Consider the following 27974-nt stretch of genomic DNA (forward strand, 5'->3'; position numbering starts at 1 on the left):
GTAGAGTGGAATTTTTCTCTGTGTCTCATTTTCCTATAATGAAGGGTTCAAGATAGTCAAAGGGAAATCCTTCCTCACATAATGCATAGTCAAATTAGGAGATTCATTTCCAAAACATATGCAATTGTCTTCAAGTCAAAAGAGTTTAAAGAAGGATTGGACAACAAAACCTTCATTGGTCATTGGTCATTATAAAACCCTCCAAAATTAGAGACACAGCACACTGATCTAATTTCAAGTATTATTTAGAGCTCTCTCTCTCTCTCTCTCTCTCTCTCTCTCTCTCTCACACACACACACACACACACATATGTATGTATGTATGTATGTATGTATGTATGTATTTATATATGTATATGTATGTATGTATAATACCAAAATACTGGTGGCATTATCCATGATTTGGTCTTTGTTCTGTTCGTGTAGAAGCTTTCTTGATTTGGTATGGCTCAGATCAGCGATGTCAAACTCAATTTCATTGAGGGCTGCATCAAGGCTGTGTCTGACCTCGGGGGGTGGGGGGCCATGGCAAGGGTGGGCATGGCGAGCTCAACATCATTCGTGTCTGGGGTGCCTGTGGTGGCCTGAGCATTCTGCCAGCAAAAACAGGCTCCTGAACTCTATTTCTGGCTCAGTTTCAGCCTCCTACAAACCTCTGCCAACGAAAAAGGAGTTTGCAAGGGCCATGCCCAGCCCTCCCGAGCTCTGTTTTTGCTGGCAGAGGCACCGCGTGCCAGTCTTCTGCTGTTTCCAGGGTGGCCCCATGGGCCAGATCTAAGCACCTCATGGGCCAGATCCTCCCCATGGGCCTTGAGTTTGACACCCTTGGTTTAGATCAGCGGTGTCCAACCTTGGCAACTTTAAGACTTGTGGACTTCAACTCCCAGAATTCCTCAGCCAGCAAAGCTGGCTGAGGAATTCTGGGAGTTGAAGTCCACAAGTCTTAAAGTTGCCAAGGTTGGACACCCCTGGTTTAGATGGTTAGGCTTGTCTTGTCTTAATTTAGCTTAACTTAATTTAGCTACCTCATCATAAGACAGGTGTATGTATCACTTCATTCCTTGCATCTATTTTTTTTTTTCAATTTAACAAATTCAGAGTTATTATTATCATTCCCACAGTTGTTTATATTGAAATATATCTCACTTCTGCATCCTTTATATTGCTCAATTATGCTTGAACATGGTAGAACTTGCTTCCTTTGCTGCTCAACTCCCCTGCCCCAACACACACACACACACACACACACACACATTTCAAATGTTGTGTTTCTTTCCATTAACGTTTCCAACCTTGCTCAGACATATTTAGTTTGGCAAAAGCACTAGCAGTGACTCACAGAAAAGATTTGAGAATAAGCTACTGAAAATGTATCTAATTTCTCTTTGTGTAACTAAGAAGCAGCAATCAGGGTGGGTAAAAATCATAAAGTAACAAGTGAAATTATAAAAGTCACTGCTGCTGTTGCAGAACTTTGCTTAAACTTTGCCTGGATCTATTTCTTGACATATCTAACATGATCTTATCATGCTGCTAAATGCAAAGAATAACAATGATAGGGGATTGGGAGAAAAGATACAATAGGAATTGGAATAGGAATAAGACGAGACTAGACCAGACTTGGATAGGATAGGATAGGATAGGATAGGATAGGATAGGACAGGATAGAACAGAAAGAATAGAATAGAATAGAATAGAATAGAATAGAATAGAATAGAATAGAATAGAATAGAATAGAATAGAATAGAATAGAATAGAATAGAATAGAATTCTTTATTGGCCAAGTGTGATTCGACACACAAGGCATTTGTCTTTGGTGCATATGCTCTCAATGTACATAAAAAGAAAAAAATACATTCATCAAGAATCATAAGATACAACACTTAGTGATAGTCATAGGTTACTAATAAGCAATCAAATCATACCGTGTTTCTCATATAATAAGGCCGGGTCTTATTTTTTTTTTGAGCCCCGAAAAAATGGCTAGGCCATCTTTTCGGGGGTGACTTAATTCCCCCCCCCTTTGCATCTTCAGGCGGGCAGGCGGCGACAGCTTGGATGTTGACCTCGGCGTTGGTGGGGCAGGCAACACCATATCCGGGTGTGCAACAAAAGTACTTCCCAATGGCAAGCCCCCCCCCACCATTCCCCCCCATTTCTCAAGTTTTAATATAGGCCTTAATTTGGGGGGAGGGGCTTAATTTCATTTCATGCCTATAAAACATGCTGGGACTTCCTATTGGGGGAGGCCCTATTGTTGGAGAAACAGGGTACTAGGAAACTAAATAAAACAATATAAATAATAAAGATACAAGCAACATGGTTATAGTCATAAATGGAAGGAGGTAGGTAATAGGAAGGATGAGAAGAATAATAGTAACACAATTTTAGTAAATAGTTGGTATTGTTGTGGGAATTATTTGTTTAGCAGAGTGATGGCGTTTGGGAAAAAACTGTCCTTGTGTCTAGTTGTTCTGGTGTGCAGTGCCCTATAGTGTCATTTTGAGGGTAGAAGTTGAAACAATTTATGTCCAGGATGTGAAGGGTCCTGGACATTTAACAAAACGAAAAAGATATTCATTTAACAAACAATGATCAATACTTGCTTTCCCAAGTTTGCTTGGGAGATGCTAAACTTTAAAATCTGGTTTTGGTTAGTAGCATTAAATATGACTCATGGAACAACAACAAATATAACAAAATGAGAGGCAGGGGCAACTTTGACCATGTTTGTGCAGAAGATAGAAAGCTGTTTGATATGAGCAAAAAGAAGAAGAACGAAGGAAGGAAGTTTTGCTGGTGCTTATTTCAAGACAAGAATGAAATGTCTTTTTTCCTTGCTCCTGTCCATTTTTCATTTTCCTTTGAGGTAACATACTTCAGTTCCAAGAATAATCTTATTTCCTGACCTCTTGTGAACTGGAAATTGGAAAAGCTAATTGCTGTGGTTGCAATTTCCAAACTGGTGGCATGGGCCAGAAGCCGTGCTTAATGTGGATTTCGCCAAATGTTTGGATAGTTATGTGTTTCAAAAGAGTGACAATAGAAGAAAAAAATAAAGGCAGAGATTTATGTCTGCAATGAATAGATGAGTATGGAGGGGTTTTTGCTCTACTACTTTTTGTTGAAGGTGCCATGTACCTGATATTCCTAGCCATGTATTTTTTCAAATAAATTGTTGAAATTGCTGTGACCCATCTACTATTACAGTAATATAATCAGAAGTTCTCCTAATCAAAGCATTTTCCTCTGTGGTGCCATTTAGCTGTGTTGGACTTTAATTTCCATATACCCCAGCCAGTCTTTTGTCCTGAAGTCCAACACATCTGGAGGGCACCAAGATGGATAAGATTGTTCTGTTGAACTTCTCCATTATCCAAACTCATACCATCCCTTTTTAGAATCAACCAGTCCCAATCTATGAAATGGTACAGGAACCTAAGAAGTCCAAGGAAAAGTATAGTTATGGGAAGAAAGTATTCCTAATTCAAACCACATTCTTAAGGCAATAGATAATCTTTTCCATAGTATTCCAAAGCTCTGTTCCAAAATCACATTGGATAGGATATCTATGTAATTATTGTACTGCAAGTTTCTAATAGGACCCAGGAGCTCAGTTAGGTTATTAGCCACAACTTACATTCTCAAATATGCTTCATATCTGTCAAAATTCAATCTCATTTTAAATCAAGCAAGCCAACATATTGGACAGAGAAGTGAAGATTCACATGAAGTCCCTGCAAACCATATTCAGCTCCCCAACCTATTTTAATTGGTCCTTGGAACTCCTTGAAATCATGCAGCTGAAGGGGTTTTCAATTTTCAAAGAGAATATTTCCATTTTCATTACTCCTGAGAGACATTCAATTATATTGCAATGTCACTCAGATTTTAACTGATTAAAAACAGGGAAAAATGGTTAAACTAGATGGATCTTGATTAGTATTTGGATGGCAGTTTACTACAAAATCTCAAGCCTGTAGACTAGGCTGGTAAGCTGAAACAGGTCTACTTCCATATTACAACCAAGAAAACTACATGGTCTGGTGTCATACAAAGTCACGTTTGACTCTAATGTGTTACAAGATCCCATCTCTTCAATTCACATAGGTTTCTACACTTGCACACAGACTAGTATTGAGATATTTATTTGCTATAGTCAATCATCTTCATAGGAACTTTTATGTATTCATGAAATATATTCTGCCTTGGATCATTAGAATGCTAAAAATTATAACAAATCACATGTGACATATTATCCCCTTACAATAGTCTTGAAGACACTACAAATTGTTTGTGTACCAAGTGCCTTCAAGACTATTGTAATTACAAACAATTACAAATCATGAAAAAGCAGTGCAATCAACAATATTAATGTACCTAGCTATTTCAAACAGTATTCTGGATTAAAAGACAGTGCTGTATTTGATAATATACATATGGCAACCTATCTTGCTTTCTGAAAGCTGTAGTTGTTGATACTATGAAAACCATTGGATCTGTTACTAAGGTCTTTATGAACAAATGTTGGCAATACTTCACAGCTTTTTATGTGATTGATTTCAATGGAAGCCTTCCCAAAGATCATCTCTGATTCAAAACAGATGAAATCTAAATATGTCAGAAAGGTTATAAATTTTAAATAAATCCAGTATGCTGGAACTATATTAACTATTAAGTAATAGACAACAGATTTTGAGTTCACTTTTTTTTTTTTAAATAGGACATTGTCAGAAGACAAGTTATTAAAAAATGTAATGATAATATTTGCTTTGAACCAATGTTATCAAGAAGTTAGAATGGTACCATTAATGTAGAATGCACAGAACTATTATGTTACTGTTATTCTTGATCCCACAACCCAGATAGATTAACACAGGGGTCTGCAACCTTAAACACTCAAAGAGCGATTTGGACCCGTTTTCCACAGAAAAGAAAACATCGGGAATCAATATTTTAACAACTGGTGTGACTGGGTAGGCACTGCCAATTTAACGTCACTGACTCCCACCCAGTCACATGACTCCCCACAGCCATGCCTACCCAGCCAGTCATTAGGGCAGAGAACCAGTTGTTAAATTATTTGTCACGCCTGGCCCTGGCTCACCCCTCCCCTCCCAGCCACCTCTTGCCACACCCGGCCTCAGGTGTGTTGTACACCTCTCTCTCTCTCTCTCTCCCCCTCTCCCCCTCTCCCCCCCTCTCTGTCTCTCACTCCCCATCTCTCTGTCTCTGTCTCTCTCTATCTCTCACTCTCTGTCTCTCTTACACCACTGCTGTTGCCAGGGGCAAGTGGAACATAGTCACATTGTGGCTCCATGTCATAATGGGCTCCAGGAGAGGAGGGGACCCCCATCTCCCCCATTGTGAAGTGCACTAAATTTCACTGTGCTGTGCAAGGTGCTGCAAGAGCAGCGGGCAGGCCATGGAGGTGGCTTATAGCTCCGAGCCCAAGCGGCAGGAGGTGAGGGCTGCTTTGAGTGCAAATGTACCGCGATGAAGGCAGAATGCTGTTGCTGTGCAAAGGCAAGTACAGGGGTGCTTTGCTTCCATTCTGGAATATGGAGCGAGTCTTCATCCCCCGCCATCACCCTTACCTTCTCAGGCCAGGCGAGCAGTGACTGGGAGGGGAGGAGCCAGTCAGTGGTGGGATCAGCCAACAAAGAGCCACAGCAGAGGGCCGAAAGAGCCGCATGTGGTTCCAGAGCCACCGGTTGCAGACCCCTGAATTAATACAATTCTGATAGTCATGTGTGTTTGAGGGGGGGGGAGGAAGAAACATTCACCTTTTCTCAGCCATATCCATGTTTAGAGGCATGCTTAAGGCATGTTGCTTTATTGCTATTTGGAAGATGTATTATTCAGTCTCCTTTTACGCCATTATGGTTTAATTGTAAATCTATTAAAAATTGTAAATAAAATAAAAATATATCTTTTACAGAAAGGTTTTGTTTGTACATGTAGCTGTTATGAGTCACATAACTGCTATTGTACGTACAATTGTCCACACAAAATTCACTTCTCAGCGCATTAGTATTTGTAAATGCCAGAGGAACTCCGGGATAAGTACAATGTTGCAAGCAGTGTTATACACTGAGCCTCATTATCTACCCATGCATTGAAATTACTGCTTTGTAGAGAGACTGGAATTTCTTGTGATCACTCCTGTGTGTGTCTCCTATGCAAAGATGGTACTATACAAAATAGCAGATTGGAGTTCTCTTGACAAGTTACTGCCTCAGTTAAAAACGCCTGTGTATAACCAAGTTTACTAATCAGAACATCGAAGCGTGCCCAATGTTGGTCTCCACTGTCTTTTACCAGGTCTCATTGCATGTCTGGTGATATGGGTGAACAATGAAGCAGGGTTGAAGGAAAAGTTGACAAATTGACAAGCAACAAGATGTTTTTTGCTTTGACAGATTCTGAGCAAATTTACGCCCACTGTTTCCTTTAGAATATATATACCAAAGACCTAGAATCCCATTTCTTAAGTGATAAATTAGATGGCAGTGGGAAGCTATAGTCATCTAACCCAGCAGTCGCCAACCAATGGGCTGTGGCCCACTGGTTGGCCATGAGAAAATTTTGGTCGTTGCAGAGAAATCTCACCCCCAGAACACCCCCCAAAGCAATTAATCCAGGCTGCGCAGAAACACAAGGCTGTGCAGCCCACATGGCCCGTGGGAACCCTCCCCGCTCACTCACTCCTTACCAGGCAAACTTGCCTGCTAAATTGCTATTTTTCCTTTTTTCCAACCATCAGCTGTTCTGCTGTGCCAGGAGATTTAGATTAGCTAGGAAGCAGGAAATGGTTGGATTTCTTGCTTTCTAGCTAGTCTTTAGATCTTCGGCTCAGCACATCCGAACCTCCCTTAGGACTGAAGGTTTGCTTGCAAGCAAATTCAGTGCAGACTCACGGCAAGCAAATTTGAGAGACTGAGCTAGCTGATGGCAGATAGGTAGATCACTGAATTATTCTATGAGCAACTGAATCTGCCTGCTTTGCCTGATTTTGGGTAAAAGTTGCTCTTTTTATTTAAAAAAATTCAATATTTATATAAATATTTATAATATTTACATACAAGCCATGCCCAGCCAGTCACATGACCACCAAGCCACCCCCACAAATTAGGCCATGCCCACAGTACCGGTTAGTGGTCCCTGGGATTTAAAATTATGAGTTCAGTGGTCCCTGAGGTCCAAAAGGTTGGCGACCCCTGATCTAACCTATATGAGCCAGACTGACATTTCTTTAGCTATCATTTATTTAACTATCTTTTTGTCAAAGAGTGGGTTCCGTTTTTATCTTTTAAAAAGTGGGCTCTTTAAATGTTAGGATTACTTTACACATTATAACACATTTGCCAGATGTCAGCTTTCAATAATCGCATCACTGAATTTTGAAAAAAACTCTGAATCTCCTCCATACATGCAATATAAAATGCTTGGGTGGCTCAGTGTTTCCTTATTCCATTTTAATTCTGCATAAATGAACTGTAAAATATAGCCTTTGAATATATCCAGAAGGATTTTAAATATTTATTACTAAGTCCAGGGCCAGAAATTTGAAAAAAGGAAAACAATCTTATTACAGAAGATGCAATTAGTTAGAAAATTAAACAGGCAGGGGGACTAACTCATAATGCAAATTTTGAAAATAATGCTTTCATTCCCAATGTGAATACATTTTGATTTACCTGCAACACATCATATTTCTCTTATTTGTATGAACAGTGTATTCTGTTACAACAATTCCAATATATTTGGAGAGTACCATGTTGTACAAACTTTTTTTTCATTTTTGTGACCATTGACTCATCAAGTGACTCTTATAGCTATGCGATAGAAATGGAGAACCCATGGCCCTCCAGATGTCACGAGATGACAGTTCCCAAGCATTCATTAGCTGTGGTGGGGCAGTGGTTAGAATGCAGTATTGCAGGCTAACTCACTGTTCACTGCCAGGAGTTCAATCTTGACCAACTCAAGGTTAACCCATCATTCCATCCTTCTGAGGTCAGTAAAATGAGGACCCAGATTATTGGGGGCAATAGGCTAACTGTAAACCGCTTAGAGAGTGCTGTAAAGCACTGTGAAGTGGTATATAAGTCTAAGTGCTATTGCTAGTGCTCTAGTGTTAGACAGCTTGGGCAGTGGAGAGAAGAGAGCTGAGATCTTCTTTTTTTTACAACAACTTGAAAGTAACAAATTTTCCAATTATGCTAAACCAAGACAGATTATCGGTCAGTGCAATAAGTGTAAGAAATATCTTCTATGAAGCTTAATAATTTTAATGCCATCTTCTGGGGGAGCAGTTAAATATTCAGTACAGCCAATGAGAAAGTTATCCAGTGACCTGAAGTTCACTAAAAATTCTAGAAAATAAGAGGCCAGATTTGGAAAGTTAAGTCCTTGCCTTAACATCAGGGGAAAAAAATCTAATGCTTTATGGATACAAAATTCCTAGAACTGTTGGACAATTCTTGTGTGTGAACTTTCTCATCCAAATTGAACTTTAATTGCTCAATAGTACAATACTAATCAAGAGGCTGACATCAAACTATTATGTAACTCACGCCAGTTTTGCAAATATATTCTGTATTTTAAAATCACGTCAGTGTTCAAGGTAGTTTTCTGAATAAACTCTCTAGATTTTTATTTCCCTAATGAATGACAAAGATTAGCAATGTATGTTAGTGGCAGGAATAGTAATGATGAATTTGGAAACCTCCTCTTTAAATATAGAAAATAAATAGTGTAGTAAGTATCAGGGGATAATATCTGTCTATCATTCATCTACTTACCACTGTACCTACCTACCTACTTATCTATCCATCAATTCATCTAATCACATAATAGATTCCTGAGAAATAACAATATAAAAATAAAAGCATAATAAAGCACAATTAATAGTATAAAGTCACAACACTGAAATAATCAGACCAACAGAACTCACTTTCCTCATTTCCTGAAAACTATCCAGAATTATTCAGATTTTACCAGCTTCTGGAAAACATTATAATAGGTGCTTCACTATATTGGATAGTATTCATTAGTCTGAACTATCTCTCCAAACACTACCACCCAACCCCTAAAAATAGAATGTTTGTGTTTTTAAAAAAGAAACTGCTAAAATATGTGAAGTGACCAATTATAAATTGTTGTAGAAATCAGTATCTATCCTTGTGTGTCAAGTAAATAGGGACAAAGCTTCAATTGCACCGCCATAGATGCCATCTTGGTCACCCTGTAGATGTCCATGGTCTTAGTTTGTGAAATGAACATTTATCCCTCACCTAAAAAATGTGATTGATTGAACAAAAGATTACTCAAACTTTAGCACATTGATGAGCCACTTTTGAGAGTCAGGTGCTTACTAGTGGGTCTGAAAGAGACAACCATACATAATCATCATCATGGATATGACTACATTTTTAAGCCATGTGGGCTAAAGAATCAAACTGCTTCTATTTCCATTTTTTAAATGACCCAATAGATTTCTGGGGACTGTATGCAGCAAATATGCAGCTATAGGTAGCCACTCCTGTTCTAGTCTGCCAGGACCAAAGGAAAGAGAGAGGTGAGATGTGATATGGAAGGAAGGAGGTCTCAGGGATGAGGCAAAGAGAAGAACCACTTCCCTTGCTAAAAACTGTAATCATGCTATGGATCTCCCCAGAAATCTGGTAAAGAATGAGAATCTAGACAATGAAAATTAATCTGTATTGTTGTTGTGAATCATTCTCTTAAGTCAGCTTGTATATTTGAGTAAGCAGAAGCATCATTAGATGTCTTTCCAAGGGAAATTAGTCCTATGTAAGTACTGGCATCTCAATTCATCAGAATATGTATATATGAGTTACTGAAGAACAGCCAGAATAGTTGCTTGGATGTAGCATAGTCTTTTGCCAAACGGATGAAGAGACCATTGGTAATTTTGCAAGAGAATGTCATTTTTGCTAATTTCCTTTTTCCCACATGGTCAGCCAAATTAGCTTAAAGGGTTCTTCTGCTTCTTTAGAGCAGATTTGGTGTAAAGTGAAGGAGAAAGCATCTTAAAACCACCATGTACTTTCTTCTATAAGCTGTTAGTTAGGAAATGTAAACTTATAAAATTGAGAAAAGCAAAGATTCAGAGGGGAAAGGAAGGGGAGAGAGAAGGCGGGAGGAAAGAGGGGGGAGGGAGGGAGGGGAGGAAGGAAGGAATTATTGCTATTCTCAAGTATTTTAGAATTTTAAAAAATATCTAAGAATCAGGGTATTATTGTCCAGTCTGGGCTGACATGGCATGCAAAATGCTGAGTTCTGAAGACAGAGTCAGTATAGGCCAGGGGTAGGGAAACTTGGCTCTTTTATCACTTATGGACTTCAACTCCCAGAATTCCTGAGTGAGCCATAAAAGGTTCCCCATCCCTGACCTACTGGTTTTTCAGTTGTGGGAAATCAATTTTTGACTTGAATGGGACTGTTTAATATACAAATGTAGGACATATTCTAAATGTCTACATGTTGTAATATTCCATATGTCCTACATTTGTATATTAAACAATCCCATTCAAGTCAAAAAATTGATTTCCCCCACAACTGAAAAGCCAGTAGGCCAGGGATGGGGAACCTTTTATGGCTCACTCAGGAATTCTGGGAGTTGAAGTCCATAAGTGATAAAAGAGCCAAGTTTCCCTACCCCTGGTATAGGCTAGCAACAGATTTTAAGCAGTACCTTCAAGCAATAAGATGCAAAGAGAAAGATGGCTTGAGTATTTTGTTTCTTTCCCAATGTAAAGTACACTCCTGATTTCAAAACTAGAGTATTTTCTGAAGAAATGCAAAGCCTTCTCCACAGCCAAATCAGAGTGGTCAACATGCCAAACAGGTGGCCCTGAGACTTTGGCTCAGAAATCAGGCATAAATTACTAAACATGAAGTGAATTGGGTTAGGTTAAAATGGTTACACAAAGGTGCTTGCTAATGACAGAAAGGAGAAGACTATAGGGAACTGGGGAATACACTAGGATTTCTTCAGGAAAGTACAGGTTGTACTATGCACATGTCTCATAGTCTGCTACAGCAAGACAAAAGGTCACGAAAGTACTTTTAGATGACTACTAAATAACAGCCTGACTCTTAGGAATCTTCTACATACTTGGGTGTAGTAAAGGAAGGAGACTAAATCATCGCTTGGGACCATGTCTGACATGAGAAACTGATGTTTGAAAGCTGAAATAAAGAACGTTAATACTGAATGGCTGTGAAATTATTGCCAGCTTTAGTACTCAGATGCTAGCAATCTGCTGAACTCCCGAATGTTGCATTTTATAACATTTGAATAATATTAGAAATCCTGGCCAGATGTGAGAAACTCAGCAGCCCAAAGCTTGCTTATCCTTAGATCACCCTTTTATTTCTCTCTCCTTTCCCCCTCCCAAAGTCAAGAGAGAAAAGATTTGTCTATTGCACTTCAAGATAAATATTGACTTTAAGACCAGTATTAATTTTTAAAGATCTAGTGGGTCTTATTATAACAAAATAAGCATTAGAGTTGGAAATGCTGTTGTTCACAGCATAAAACCTTTCCTAATTTTTTATTGGTTTGTCACCTTGAAAAAAGGCTGGGAGCATCTCTCACAACAAAGAATAATAAATGAATCACACACACACATACACACACACAGAGAGAGAGGTTAAATTTCAACTGACCTGGAAGTTCATAAGGAACAAATTACAATTTTTATAACTATCTCCCCTATTTCAGTGCAGATACATGCCTTATCATCAAGCAACACTTTCCAAGCATTATTTTAATATTCAGTAAGACTCCAATGGTAAAATGTCTTCCAAAATCAGATTAAGTATATAGCTATATTTCTTATAGTTAAAAAGTAAAAAAATGACTTGTTCAAATCAACTTGGGAAAGATTCAAAAAATTTAAGGCAAAATTTAAGCCCTGCCTATAGATCTAAAAAGTTGAATGTCTGAGGTTTTTACAAAATAGGTTCAAAAATAGAGAGTCTTAGGAAATGAAGACACATGTAGCACATTGAATGAAGATGCATGTGTCTTTTTATCAAACATTCATAACTTTTTATCAAACTTTTGATCATTCTTTTTGTTGGCCGCAATTTAGTAGTAAAGGAAAAGGGAACAATATGAAATGGCAGACATAACAAGAAGGGCTACAGATTTGGATGGCAAAAATTTTAAGAACTACTAGATGCAGGACAGAGATTCAGAATACTCTAATTTTTTGCTTCAATCTGTGATTGTATTGTTGTGTTACCTGTAGCCCAAAATCTGCAACATTTTACAAGTAGTACAGAAACGAAAGAATTTAATTTAAGAAAAAATAATAAAAGATTCAACCTCTGGCCTCTCTAAGTACACACTGAGGAAGACTCTTCTCTGGAATACTGGAGAATTGCTACCAATCAGTGTATCCCTTGAGTCTTTGCACTGCTAATTTATGATAGCTTTACTGATTGTTCTATCAAATGCAGTGAAGCTATATTTCTCCCCAAAATTCAGTAGCAGAGTATTATTCTCATGTATTTTAGGATTTTCTTCTCCTTTTTAATTATGCTTTAAAGGTAGTTTAAGGTAGCATATCTCAAAGTCTGGAGTGTGACTCCTAAAGAGTTGCAAGAGTTGTTTTTGAACAACAAAACTACACATGATTTTTTTTCCCAGGGAAAAAACCCTGGAAATTAGCATCATGAAAAAAAGGGTCCCCAGAAAAATTAAGCAGATTAGTAGAATGTTCTCTTTCTTGACCTTCTGTTGGAAAAAAAAGTTTACTTCAGAAATTTATTTCCAATAACACTTAAGGTATAGCATTAGCCTTCCAATGTTGTACAATAAATAATTCTTTTGGCCACCCTCATGCACAAAGAACCCATTGTTCTTGATGCTTTGATAAATTCCAAGTGCTAGAGATAGAGCCAAGAAGAACATGTGCACCCTTGGGCCTTTCCCCATTGCTGAATTAAAGTGCTATCCACCCATGCTTGAGTCAGCCGTAAACTATACCGGCATGACATCTGTTGCCCCCATTGCCAATCCCTATCCTGTCTCAGTTGCATCTGTTGTGATTCACTGCAAATGGTGCAATGTACCTCTCCAACACATCCTCTGATTTGGCTATTCTCCCCATTCCACACATTATCTGTTGGTAAGAAAACATCCACCAGCAATTGAAAGGGATGAGAACTAACATCTTTGACAGTTTGATCCCTTCTCTAGATAAAAGAAAGCTAAACATTGAGAAGAGCCCGAGAAAAAAAGCAAAGCAATTATTAAGTTTTGCCCTATTTTACAATTTTTTGCCATGTTTTTGTTGTTATTGTTAAGTGAATTACTACAGTTGTTAGAGATTCTCAGTCATCCAGGTCAAAGGTGCTTTTTTCAGGACTGACTTGTTTTTTTCTTTGAAAACATTTCGCTTCTCATCAAGAAGCTTCTTCAGCTCTGACTGGATGGTGGGGAATGGAAGGATTTATATTCTTTGCAGACAGCTGGTCATTTGCATTCTTTTAGAGAGTCATTGAAGCCACTTGGAGGTTTCTCTGTGTTCTCAGGGTCACTACTCAACCCTAAATGAATTGTTGTAAGTCAAGGACTACCTGGATGACTTCTTCTTCTAATGACTGTTTTGACTAATATCTACATGGATAAGAAAAGTGAAAGTATCAATTATTTCAGTTCACCGTTCCTGGCAATGGCAATGGAGGGAAAATTAAACTATATTAGGGAAACAATAAACTACTAATGGAGTAATAACAGCACACTGATACAAGTATTGTACCACTGTTATGTAATATGAATATCTTTAGGACTATTGTATATTTCTATAGAAATTGTCTGTTTTTCTAAAAACTGAAAAAAATATACACTTCATTAACGTGGTTGATAAATTCTAAAAATCATTGAGTAATTTTAATATAGGTACATTGACTGAGAAAATTGGATCAGACATAAAACAATTATTAAGTGAAAACTGTTGTTCTGGATCAGGCTTTGGCTTGATCCATCTAGTCTATAATTTATTGTGTTTGTTTAATTCAAAGATGGAATCCAGCAAGAGAAAAGGATAGCTGCCAGTTAAAAATAATAATCATAAATATCTCTGAGAAACATCTTTCAATGTTCTTGGGATTCATGTCAAACTCTCAAAAAACTTGGACTAGAAATAATGCAACAAAAAGGAAACACTATGATGGCTTTTAAGATACCAAACCATATAGAGAAAATGAACTCCATTGAATGCCTAACACAGGAGAAACTATTAAAATCTCATTTTTTTTCTCAGTGTAAGAAAAATTGTGTGTACAGATATATATGTAAATTCTTTTGAGAGCAGACATTGGAATTACATTTTTAATGTGTGCCAGTGTGTACACAGAAAAACTGTCAGTAAAGGTTATCTTATCTTATTATTGAGAAGGGAAGAATTATTTGTTCTATAACCCACTAAGAGCCGTGATGGCGCAGTGGTTAAAATGCAGTACTGCAGGCTAACTCACTTAACTCACTCCAGAAGTTCAATTCTCATCAGGCTCAAGGTTGACTCAGCTTTCCTTCCTTCCAAGGTCAGTAAAATGAGGACCCAGATTGTTGGGGGCAATAGGTTGACTCTGTAAACTGCAGGCAGTCCCTTGCCTATCCAATTAGCCTTCTACTTTCTGATATTGAGGACAACATCTTTAAAAATAAATTACTTGATTTTTTAAAATATGAATAGAAACTGAAATGTCCAGCTGCAAATTTCTACTGTGCTTTAAGTGAACATAAACTGTTCCCTCCAGGCTTTTTCCATCACTGAGGAAAGGTTGAGGACACACACTCCCCTTTATCCAATAAGTGAGTTTGATCCAAATATGGAGATTTCACTGAAAGATTGTTTTCTGCCTGGCAGGGTCTCTTAGTCAATATCCCTCCATTGAAATTGTTCGAGGTTTTTTTAGAAGTTACCAAGCCAGTTAATGTATTAAAAATTATTTTGACTGCAGAAAAAGCCTGGCTAATTACGATAATTCCATAGAATTACACAACAGTAATCCTAAAGCAGACATTGCAATGATATAATACTTATGTAAAAGTAGGCTAGGTTCCAAAGGACCATAGTTAATTCCAACATAAACTACAGGGTTTCCTCTGGGAGACCACATTCCTTAAACAGTGAGAACTTTTAACATCACTGGGAAATCTTCTTTCACCAACTTCTTCAAGTTGGAACCCTGAACATCCAACTTCAAAACTATTACATTCAAACAATGTATACCTATATTTTTACCCTTCCAGATATAGATAAATGATAGATAGATAGATAGATAGATAGATAGATAGATAGATAGATAGATAGAGAAAGAAAAAGAAAGAAAGAAAGAAAGAAAGAAAGAAAGAAAGAAAGAAAGAAAGAAAGAAAGAAAGAAAGAAAGAAAAAAAGAAAGAAAGAAAGAAAGAAAGAGGAAAGAAAGAAAGAAATGTTAAAAGACTATGTAAGACAGCCTGATTTCCAAGGTTTTGTCACATGTTAGAATATCCAGTTTCCATACTTTCAAATAAAATATCTATTCATCTCCCTGTTTTTCTGTCTGTCTATCTAATGGCAGATCTAGGTTGCAATTGTCTGGGTGATCATTAGACGGCAACAAAAAAAATATGAAAACAACAAGTTGGAAACATTGTAATATGTTTCTGCCATCTGATGGTGGTCCAGATTTGCAGCTCAGATCTGGTAGCCTTACCTATCTTGGCAGTAATACCCACTCTTCTTTGAATGCACATAGGTCTTGTTTAATCCATGATAAAAAGTTAACAATTTGCAGTCTTTGTGCCAACCTCTCCAGTCTAACAATTAGCTATAATATCTCACAAGGTTGGAGTCAAATCAAAATTTAAGGACTATAGACTGAAGTCTACATAAAGTATAGAGATAAACAAGATTTTGTGTCTTCTGGAAATGTAGAGTTCCAGCTTCCAGAATCCTTTGCCACTGGTCTTGCTGCTTGGATCTGATGACAGCAGAAATCCAAAACATCTGGAAAGTACAAAGTTGCCTTCCCTTAAAATCCTTGCTCCTCTAATCACTGGCTTTGCCATCGTTTCCCTTCTCAAACAAATTTCCCTGAAGTTTGCCCTTTGCTTCAGGCATCAAAATAACCATTTCTAGGAAAAACGGGAAGGAAAAATATTCTCAGAAACACTTCAGAGTATAGTTCAAATGAAAATGCAGTAAAAGTTTGCAGCAAATGTTAGCATTTCTTTTCAAATGATGAGATCAGCATTATTATTATATTGATTGCAGACTGATTTTTAAATAATAGTCAGATTACTCATTTTCACTCAATTCTTTATACTATTGGATTGACCTACGTACTCGTGTGTATACAGTCTATAATCCACTAAAACAAGGATTGCTAAATAGTTTAATATATTACACAACAACTAACACTCTCAAAAATCCCTATGAAAAAAGATTGCCTGAAATATTTTCAAAGCCTTCTTAATGGCCAGAAATGGTATTTATACCTGTTTTCAGTGTACCTACTGAAAAGATATCATTTTGAGTTGTCCTCATATAGGCTACCAGAACTGCACTGTAAACATCCATAGGATAACAGCAAGGAGATATGGAGATATGGAAGACTTTTTGATGACAGGAATATGTGCCTACTTCTTAAAAAAGCTATCCACTACCATAGCCGAACCTCTAAGCATAATCTTTGAAAAATCTTTCAGGACCAGCTCCTTGCCAAAACTATGGTCACAAACCACAGTCATCCCCATCTTCAAAAAGGGAGACCCCAGCCTACTTAAAAAATTACAGATCAATCTCCTTACGCTGCGTCACCTGTAAGGTCATGGAATCAATTATTAACCAATCCATTATCCTCCACTTAGAGACAAACAACCTACTCCCTAATAAACAATTTGGTTTCAGAAAAAAACTATCCTGTAATCTGCAACTCTTACACTGCAAAAACATATGGACTACACAACTCGATCCGGGCAAAGCAATAGACACAATCTACATAGACTTCTGTAAAGCCTTTGATTCAGTGGTACACAACAAACTACTACTAAAACTAAAATCTTATGGTATCTCTGGACACCTACATAACTGGATAGAAGCATTCCTGTCAAACAGACAACAAATGGTCAAAATTGGGAGTGTCCTATCAAATTCTGTACCTGTCAAAAGTGGTGTCTCCAAAGGCAGTGTTTTAGGACCAACTCTCTTCATACTCTACATAAATAACCTCTCTTATCATATTAAGAGCAACTGTGTTCTCTTCGCTGTTGATGTAAAGCTATTCAACACCACAGACAATACTTCTACCCTCCAAAAAGACCTTGACTATGTATCAGAATGGTCAATCAAATGGCAACTTCAAATCTCAACAAATAAATGCTCTTTCTTACATATTGGCAGAAAAAATCAGAAAATAAAATACAAGCTAAATAGTCAAGACCTTGTTGAGGATCCAAACTTTGTCAAGGACCTTGGAGTACTCATCTCAAATGATCTAAGTGCTAGAGCCCACTGTAACTACATAGCCAAAAAGGCATTAAGAGTTGTTAATCTAATCCTACATAGCTTCTTCTCTGGTAATATCACACTACTAACTAGAGCATTCAAAACATTTGCTAGACCTATACTTGAATACAGCTCATCAGTCTGGAACCCGTATCATGTATCTGATATTAACACAATTGAAAAAGTCCAGAAATATTTCACAAGAAGAGTTCTCCGCTCCTCTACTCATTGCAGAATACCTTATGCCACCAGACTTGAAACTCTAGACCTAGAAAATCTAGAACTACGCCGCCTCCAGTCCAATCTAAATATAGTATATAAAATCATACATTGCAATGTCCTACCTGCAAATGAATACTTCAGCTTCAATCATAACAATACAAGAGCACACAATAGTACAAGCTCAAGGTTAACCGCACCAAACTTGACTGCAAAAAATACGACTTCAGCAACAGAGTGGTCAATGTTTGGAATACTCTACGTGACTCTGTGGTTTCTTCCCCAAACCCCAAAAACTTTAACCTTAGACTGTCTACTTTTGACCTCACCCCCTTCCTAAGAGGCCTGTAGGGGGCGTGCATAAGCGCACCAATCATGCCTACCGTCCCTGTCCTATTATTTTTTATTTTTCTTATAAGTATTTCATGTATTCAAAACTATATTTATTCTTATACCTGTATGTTGTAAGCGATTGACAAATCAAATAAAATGTTAAAAAAATGTAAAAAAAAATGTGTCTCTTTGGATTTTTGTAGTCCAGCTCTGGTACGTCTCCAAAGGCAGATTTCCTTTTCTGATTTTAATGAATGGTAAAATCATGCCAAAATTAGCACTCTCATAGGTGATGTAGATAGAAGCCAAAAATAGGATTCATATCTGAAATCTATAAAAGCTAGTCTGCAGAGCAGTGCTTCTCAATCTTGGCAAATTTAAGATGTGTGGACAGAAGAACGAACCTGCTGTTTAAATGTCTTTTATGGAAACAATTTCAGCTCTCGTATATCTGACGGAAAAATGAGCTGATGACAATAGTGAAGAGGATATTTCAAGCAAGGGAAAGCACTTCTGAATTACTTCATTGCTCCTGCCCTATTAAAAGTGAAGCCCCTTTGCTACAGAAGCCAGCTACCGAATGAGTCAAATATTAAGGCTGACTGGTTGTTTTTTCCAAAAGCTACTGAAATTTTATGATTCAGTCTTATGAGTCTGTCTGCCCAGAGATTTGACTACCAATAGATTAAACTGGGAGCTAACTTGACTTACATAATAGGACACCTTATGGGAGCTGACCAAGGGAATGAGGGAAAATCCTCTACCCTCCAGACCCAGACCTGAAATAATTTCTCTGAAGATATATGCAGAGAGATTCATGTGTCAGTCAAAGTCAGCTTAGACACACAGATGCCATGGTTGACAGTGAATGCCAACAGGGATCTTTTGAACTTCCATTATTTTGGTATCCTTAGAAAATGGCAACTGCTTCCTAGAAGCATCCAGAAAGGTGTGCAACAAACTGAAATTTTGTCAGAATGACAAAACCTTCTCCACCTTTACATACTTGCCTGCAAGGTTTTTTAATCATTTGGCCTCTATCCATGAGTGTCCACAACACCTTGATCAAGGCAGACCAAAGTATCAGCTCTTCTGATCCCCCAGGAAGACCTTTTGGCAGGGGGATAGAGTGGTCAGATGTATGTTCCATGAAATATTTAGCACTGATGATGTTACCCAGTTTGGGTAATGAAACTGCAAAGTGACAAGCTCAGAGAGCACCAAGAACCCCTCAAAATTTTCATAGATGCAAACATCCATTGGTCCTCCAGATTACTTCAGATTTGCCAGTTCCAAGATGAGCTTGAAGAACTTCAATAATATATATTATTTTCATCCTTTCCTCAAAAGAGATATTACCTCCCATTTTAAATAATTCCAAAGGATCAGTTTTTCCAAAGGATCAGTTTCCCATGAGAATAGGAATCAGAATTTAGATTTCCTACCAAACACTGATAATTATTTTAAAATATCTAAGTGGAATTAACTTAGATGTCTCTCTTAAAATATATTCCAATCTTGAGGTATATTCATTTTTACAAGATTTTTCTTCCCTATAGATATTAAAATTGTCATCATAAATCCATGTTATACAAACAGAAAGGTTCAAATTCATCATGAAAGTTATTTTTCCAGAAATAAATAAATAATGAACTCTGAACAAAAAAACAAGCTTGTTTTTATGTATTTCCATGGACACCATATTATTGTTCACAAAATATTAGTTGTATTACAATTTTATAACCAGAATATTTACCCCCTCGTATAATCTCCTATTGCCTGAATATCTTGAACAATAAAACTGGTCAACCATTCAAAATTACATCTTGCAAGCAATTTTGCCACGTGCCTAATCTCGATATAAAAATGTTGATTTCTCCAGATGTCAGAGGAATCATATAAACATTAAACCAACATGCTTCTACCTCAGGTTTAATTTTCAGTTGCATAAATTAGTTCTAGACAAAGAGACAGCTATGTCCTAAGCCAGTTGGCCCTTCCCAGCAAAGCCAGTTTCAAGATAAATGATTTGAATAACAAACATTAACTCAGACAAAGGCCATTGATCTTGATCCTGGGCACACTGCAAAAATTCTGCAAAGTAGAATTGTTTTAATAGGAATTAGATTTCCAAGGTTTGATTCAGTAGGTGAATATTGTTCATTCAATGAAAGATCAATGCAATTCATGACATTTGAATGTACACAATGAACACAGAATGCTTAGGGATTTGTTGAACAGGAAAGGTTTGAACTGAATACGAAGGGGCATAGAATAGAGTATCTTGGAATAGGGCATAATTAACTGGAACAATAAACAGTAATATTTGTCACAGCAAGGTTCTGCTGCAGTTTACTGGTTGGAAATAATTTTGCGCGCTACTTTTTTGTTCATGTGGAAAAACATGCTGAATGGACATATATTTTTCTCTGGAGGCATATAGCAGCTTCCAAAAAGTGGGGAGGGAAGAAGATGACAAGGAAAATTTGGAAGTAAAAATGTGGCTCCTAACAGACCGTCCAATTTGATTTAGTCCTACACCAATATTGCTTTAAAAACAAATCTAGTGAAAGATTTCCAAGTTTATTCCAAATCTAGTGAAAGATTTCCAAGTGTCTTGTGTTGTTTGGCTCTTAGCTAAGGTAACTAATTTGATACCATTTTTTGTTCTTATAATCATGGCACATATCCTAACAGCAGAGGATGGCTTTGCTCTACGGTTATGTTATATACTACTAGAGGACTTCACTGACTTGTAAAATTCAAAACAAATATCTTTTTTATATATCCTGGGGAAAATCTTTTTTCAAATCTATTGGAATTTATCAAGCAAGTAGTTTGAAGGGCCCTGCTGACTAAATGGTCATATTTATTTTATTACTAGAAAGGCTATGATCTATTAAACATTCTTGGAATATTTATTTATTTATATATCATATCTCTTAACCATCTTTCTAAGTGGTGGGATTCAAAAAATTTTGCTACCGGTACTGTGGGCGTGGCTTGGTGGGTGTGGCAGGGAAGGATACTGTAAAATCTCCAGTCAGAGGTGGTATTTGCCAGTTCTCTGAACTACTCAAAATTTCCGCTACTGGTTCTCCAGAACTGGTCAGAACCTGCTGAATACCACCTCTTTGCATATTATTGGTTCACATATTATGTGAACAAATGAATCAACAAGAATGCAAACTCTAACACAGTGCCAGCAACAGCAACAAAATTCCCCGATTCAGTGGAGTTTACAGTTTACAGAATTCCTATATGTGTATGTGTGTGTGTACATGTGTATGTATGTAGAGGGGTCTGCGTAGGTATACAGATATGCATATACAGGAAGTCCTTGACTTAGTAACTGTTCAAAGTTCTGACCACCAGCACCCCTTCCAGTGGTCCCATGATTGCATTTTGGGCAGTCATATTAATGACTGCTTGCAGAATCCCACAGTCATGTGACAGAAATTTATGACATTTTTGCCCGAAACCAATGTGTACTACTGGTTTCCAGCAAAAAATGCCCACTGCAAATGGGTTTGCTTATCAATTGCTATTCATTTAACAAAAACCACCAAAAAGTCATAAAATTGAGTTGGTCACAGAGGTCACAAGTTGAGGGCTATACATGTATTTGTGTGTGTACATATACATACACATATATACATACATACATACATACATACATACATACGCATATGATTACAGCCCAGCTTATTGCATCATGGTCAGCCTTTTCATTAGCAATTTAAGCAGTTAAACTTTGCTGTTCTAGCCCATTTGAAGTCTTATGAAAGCATACCATTATTTACTTGATCATATTTTCACTGCCAAGGGAAGGGATCAGAGGTGGTATTCAGCAGGTTCTGACCAGTTCTGGAGAACTGGTAGCAGAATTTTTGAGTAGTTTGGAGAATCGGCAAATACCACCTCTGACTGTCCCTGTCCCCATCTGTTCTCTGCCTCCCGAATCCCAGCTAATCAGCTGGGTCTTCTTTTGTTGCCCTGAACAGGAGAACGGAGCTGGAAAGCAGGTTAGTGGGGTGGGGAGGGAATGGAAATTTTATAGTATCCTTCCCCCATAGCTTGGTGGGCGTGGCCCAGCAAGCCACGCCCACCAAGCCATGCCACGCTCACCAAGCCATGCCACGCCCACCAAGCCACACCCACAGAACCGGTAGTAAAAAAAAAATGAATCCCACCACTGGAAAGGATATGAGGAATTTTCATTATCAGAGGCCAAAACCACTTCACTTATCTTGGGTACTCTGGCAGTGTGCTTGCTGAGAAGTGTTGTTTATTGTTTAAGCAGAAACATGTCTTATATCCCCTTTAGTTTAAGCAAGATGGTATTATGGCAGTTTAATCCACTATGTGGATACATGAGAAAAAATGATAAAAATGTGTTTTCACACTGTTAGAAAAAAGTGTCATAATCAAAACCAAAGTAAGAATTGTCCAGCTTTGTATTTTCTAAACCAGATTAACAGGGGTTGGTACATACTATATTAAAAATGGGAGCACTATCGAGCACAATAGCTGTCTTACAAATTTTGGATCCAGTAGGAGCCCAACTTACTCCCAAAATTTAGGATTAGAATTCTGAAGGACCATATTTTTCCTCATATAAATCACTTCAATCTGAATACTTTAAGGCCCCTACTTTTTCTTCTCCTAGTGTTTTTTTTAAAAAATCTTTAAGCAGATTTGGACTACTCTTCAACGAAGAATCATTCTTTTTAATATAAAGTCAACACCTGCTGATTACCTCCAAATTAAGTTAAATGGATGTAATGAATCTACCTTAACACGCCCTTGGATGTTGTAGTGAATTCAGAATGCACCAGCGGGACTTCTGTTTCTCACCAATATGTGATACCTACTCACTACCCTCTGTAATTTTCGGAGTTAAATTCAAGGTGCTGATGTAAAAATACAAATCCATATAAAACCTTTGGGACCCAGCTCCTTGAAGGAATGCCTTCTCCCTAGGTGGTGAATTATTGATTGTCTGATTGTCCTCTTTTTATGGGTGGTGTCCAAGAGGCTAATGATGATCAAAAATCAACCAGGAGAAAAGTGGTACCATTTTTTGTAAAAATTCTCTTCCTGTTATAATTAGGATGGGTTCCTCTCTGGCTTGCTTGAAGACAACATTAAATACTTATTCTTGATACTCAGAATCTGTTATTTTAGACTGTCATTTGGATACTTTATTATTTAAGCTATAAATATTTGGGTTTTATTTCTTATGTTTTAACAGTAATTTATGAATGTTATAATGGGTTATGATGCTTTGGGATAGCTGTGAGTTTAGTGATGTTGCTCTGGATATTAACTGCTGTGGGTTTTGCTGGCCAAAGTGAATGGAAGAGAAGTATGTTAATAAATTAGGAGACCTGGCTATTCCTGTAGTTCTATATGATATTGCTAGCATATTAATCCAATAAAGCAGGGGTGTCAAACTCAAGGCCCAAGGGGCCAGATCTGGCCCATGGGGTGTTTAGATCTGGCCCATGGGGCCACTCTGGAAACAGTGAGGGACTGACCCGCAGTGCCTCTGCCAGTGAAAATGGAGCTCGGGAGCCTGTTTTTGTTGGCAGAGCACTCAGGCCACTACAGGTGCCCCCAACATGACTGACATCAAGCTAGCCATGCTCACCCTGGCCACACCAATCCCGGGCCCCCAAAGTCAAACACAACCCAGATGCAGCCCTCAATGAAATTGAGTTTGACACCCCTGCAATAAAGGATACAATAGAATTTGCTCTGTGTGTCTTATTCTGTGGTGTAATGCACCTAATCATATTGTAATATAAGCAGAATGTTAAATATTTTGTTATGTTCATTTAAAATGATTGTTTTTTGTTCCCTTTAGGTAAACCAGCAGGTTATGGAGGCAATAGACGTTCCTCTTCTTCTAGGGGAATAGTGGATGAATGCTGTTTCCAGAGCTGTGACCTGATACGGCTGGAGATGTACTGTGCTCCTATCAAGCCACCTAAATCTGCACGCTCTCTACGTGCTCAGCGACACACTGATATGCCTAAAGCACAAAAGGTAGCTAAAATGTTATCACATTTAATCTGATTATTTGTTACATATGAGGATTTTCAGCATTGCTCCAATCATGGGATGGACATATGGTTATCCAGTACCAGAAATCCAAATTTGACATCTATGGGCAGCTTTCATTTCCAAAATACTGTAGTCTTCCAATATTAAATAGATATGGAAAGAAGACACCAGAGGAAGAGAGCCACAGATATAACTGTATATTCCATATCTCTTTATCTCATCTTTGTCTTTGCCTTCTTTTTTCTTTCTCTATTAGTAGCTGCGGATAAATGATTGGTGTTATTTTGAAACATCCTGGTTTATTGTAGCAGTGCCCCACTTTTTTTCTTAATTAGGTACATTATTTCCTTATTCCTATCTAGCTTTCTTTCTTCTATCCCAAAAGACTTGACAGTCTTGCTGAGAAGTAAATCATTGGGTACTTTAGAAATGGTTGCCCTCCACTTATGATTTACTAAGGATTTATATGTGTGTTGATATCATCTTTTGTGTACAAATGATGCTGCCTTAGCTACTTAATAGCTTGTACTCATTCTTGAACTTTGCAAAGGATAGTTTACTAAAAGTCTCTAGTCCCAACTAACTTTCATGAACTTTGTTGTCCATTTTTGTATTGCCATCACTCTTCTGCCCGTGTTTATGAATGCCTGTGGTTGACCATTGTGTGACACTGAATGCTGGCCTAGAAGGGACAAGGGCTGATCCAACAGCACTCTCTATTCTTATGTTCTTTTCTTAGGTTTCTCTCCAATGTAGTCGTCTCTAACTAAGTCTCACTGGAATCAGCTGGATTTTCCTTCTGATGCCTACAAATGGGATCAAGCATTGATCTTACAACTGATTTTTATCTGAACATTTTAGAGTCAGTTTTACTTTTAGAGTCAGTAATTTATTCCCAAGCTTTAGAGTGGTCTTGAATTTAAATTAGTAAAATAATAAATTGGCTTCTTTTAACATTATTTCAAATTCATGAGGATTTAGATGTGGCCTTTAGGGCAGTTTGGCTACCGTTACAATAAGACTCAGCTTGTTAGCTGGGATGCAAGGAGGTCTTATTATGGAAATCAACTGATGGAATAAGACCAAGGTCAGAAGGGATTGTGTTCTGTTAATACCACTAGCAGATAGAGAAGTCTCATTAGAGTAATGCCAGAAAACAAACCAGATGTTTTTACTATTTTTAAAATGTCTCAGGTATTCATGTTAGTCAGAAACAGGGCTACATAGACAAAGTCACTTTTTAAAATTGTGCTTCTTTCTTCATTCTAATTATACTTTGCTTTCTATTCTAATGAGCACTCAAACTGATTTACTAATTTAACAAAAGGCAATAACTTTTTTTAAAAGGGAGAAAGTTAAAATAGTAATTGAAATTATTGCTAACTTATTTAAAAATTAAAAATGTGACAAAACAGCAGCCACTGTACAACATCTTTAATCACTGAAAGAGTGAAGATAAAATATCTAAAGGACTTCATTCCATTAAGTGGGAGTAATTTATTTATTAAACCTATATGCCGCCCATCTCGCAAAAGCAACTAATATAGGTGAAAATTCTCTCCTAAGTGCTAAAAAGAAAGAATTTAATAAAACTGTAGGGTGGTTGGGGTGACAGAACATTGCCCAGTGAATTTCTATAGTTGAGGTGGGCTTCAGCCTGGATCTCTTTAATTCTGGTCCAGCACCTTAACTATTATACTGTATTTCACTGACTTTTACATTATTAGTAGCTAACACATAATACTTTGTCAGGTTAAGTTTATATTCTCCAAGGAATAGCATTCAAACTCAATACAGTATTATTACTGGTCTCACATTGGTCATATCATTTCACAAACTAAACTTGTTATAACTTTGTCAGAAAGTTTGTTGTACAAGATTTTCCATTGCAGGCAAAAATAGCTGTAGCTAAACAACCAGGAGATTGGCATGGTCTCAAAGGAACCATTTTTTTACACATTTTTAATTGATCCTCAACTATATATCCAGAAAACAGATTGTTCGTTATTATAATGGGAAATTCATATGTCTTTATTTTGCATAGCAGCTTGAAATTTTTCACATACTGTAAGTGGCTTTTAAATGTTAACTCTAACAACTTTAACAACTCCCAGTCTATCAATCTACCTACCTCCTGGCCTATTATGCTATAGGAGATGATCAGGCTGAGCCCGAAGGAGAAATCAAATGTCTCATCAGTCATGAGTCCCTGTGCATGAAATCTAAGTCCAGTCTACTTTGAATTCTTTTCTACTACTTCAGATTAATGTTAAGCACCAGAAAAATCAGGAGAGCCAGAGAGTTCAAATGGATTTATTACAAGCTTAAACTCTCTACAACAATCTGAACTGCTCACAACCAAGGGAAATTAGTGGTAAGAATAGCAGGGAATTCAAGGTGAACTGGACTTCGATCTTTTGTGAGAGCATAGGGAGTTAAGACTAATGATGCATTTGACCCCTCCCTCAGGCTCAGCCTGGTCATCTACATTCATGTTGGAAGCATCTACCAAAGCACTTTCAGGTTGAAAGGATAAGCCAGGGACATCATCATTGCCTATGGGATGCCTGAGGGGGCTCCTTTAATGTCCCTGTTATTTTCCCTCTGAAATGGTACTTGTTTGTCTACTTGCATTTGCATGCTTTTGAACTGCTAAGTAGGCAGGATCTGGGACAAATTGATGGGGGCTTATTCTGTCATGTTGCTCATGGTCTCGGGTTTTGAACTGCCAAGCTGTTGACCTCTCAATGGCCTTTTGACTCAGCATCCTAACCACGTGAGCCACTGCAGCTCCCACTTCCTGGCCTAATTCCTTAGGACAGAAGTAGGAAACTCCCTTTTACATTGTTAACTTGCAGAAAAATGTTGGAAGAGAATTTTAAGTATTTCAGTATGGACTGGATTTCGATTGTGCCACATACCTCTACTTCATATAAACTAGCATTTCCTCTTCCCGTTCAAAAAATAGGAACAGAACTACTGCAGCATTCAGTGAGGCAAGGATTGTCAACAGCACTCATGTATACAATAATGTGTCTTTTATTTTCAGGAAGTGCACTTGAAGAATACAAGTAGAGGAAACACAGGAAACAAGAACTACAGAATGTAAGAAAATTCCGCCCGTAAGAATGAAGAATGAATGTGCCACCTGCAGGATACTTTGCTGTAAATAATCAGACATTGGACAAAGCTAGAGTTCAATAAGTTTGATGAATTCTCCACTAATGGGCATTCTCCCTAGGAACAATGCAAGTAGACATTCCAACAAAAAGCCAACTCAGTGCTCAGATGTTTCTGAGACTGGCAGATTGCTACTGTAATTGGTCACTTCCAAGTATCTACAAATTGTACATGCCTCACATAGACACAGTCCCACACCCCTTGTCTTCAGCAGCAAATGTAAAAGCCTTTAGTGGATTCAATTGCACTAAATTAATTTATGAGCCCTGCTGTTGGAGTCACTCACCAGCCTTATCTAAGTGGAGTTTTTTTTTTAACTTTTTTTAAATATTTGTACTTTTAGATAAGCAACAGATTGTTTGTCTTGCAGTGTCTGATAACACTGTTTGATTTCCCTTCCATATTTGCACAGTTTAGAATTCCTAGTAGGAACAGCAATAAAGTTAACATATTCCTTTCACTACTGTAGTGGCTTTTTAACAGCACACAAGACTCATGTGTTCATCTGACTCGGAGATCCTTATATGTTCCAAGATCCACAGAGAGTTCTTACATACATGCAAAACATTATTTTCTTCCATTGAGGATGTTACTATTCATATTTCATCCTTATGCAAAGCTGTCTTTGGCCAGTGA

At 37.6% G+C, this 27974-nt stretch overlaps 1 protein-coding gene across 4 annotated transcripts in view; it reads left to right on the forward strand.

Annotated features, from left to right (window-relative positions):
- The window catches only part of IGF1 (insulin like growth factor 1), a 55625-nt gene that overhangs the window by 20747 nt on the left and 6904 nt on the right, over positions 1 to 27974 (forward strand). For all 4 annotated transcript variants that reach the window (XM_026695015.2, XM_026695014.2, XM_087968433.1 and 1 more), the window contains exons 3-4: positions 23959 to 24140; positions 27208 to 27263. In XM_026695015.2, coding sequence (XP_026550800.1) covers positions 23959 to 24140; positions 27208 to 27263 — 238 coding nt within the window. The remainder of the gene's footprint in view (positions 1 to 23958; positions 24141 to 27207; positions 27264 to 27974) is intronic.

The sequence above is a fragment of the Notechis scutatus genome, chromosome 6 (genome assembly GCF_049901735.1).
Source record: "Notechis scutatus isolate UNSWTSFEM ecotype Mainland chromosome 6, rNotScu1.2, whole genome shotgun sequence".
NCBI lineage: Eukaryota > Metazoa > Chordata > Lepidosauria > Squamata > Elapidae > Notechis > Notechis scutatus.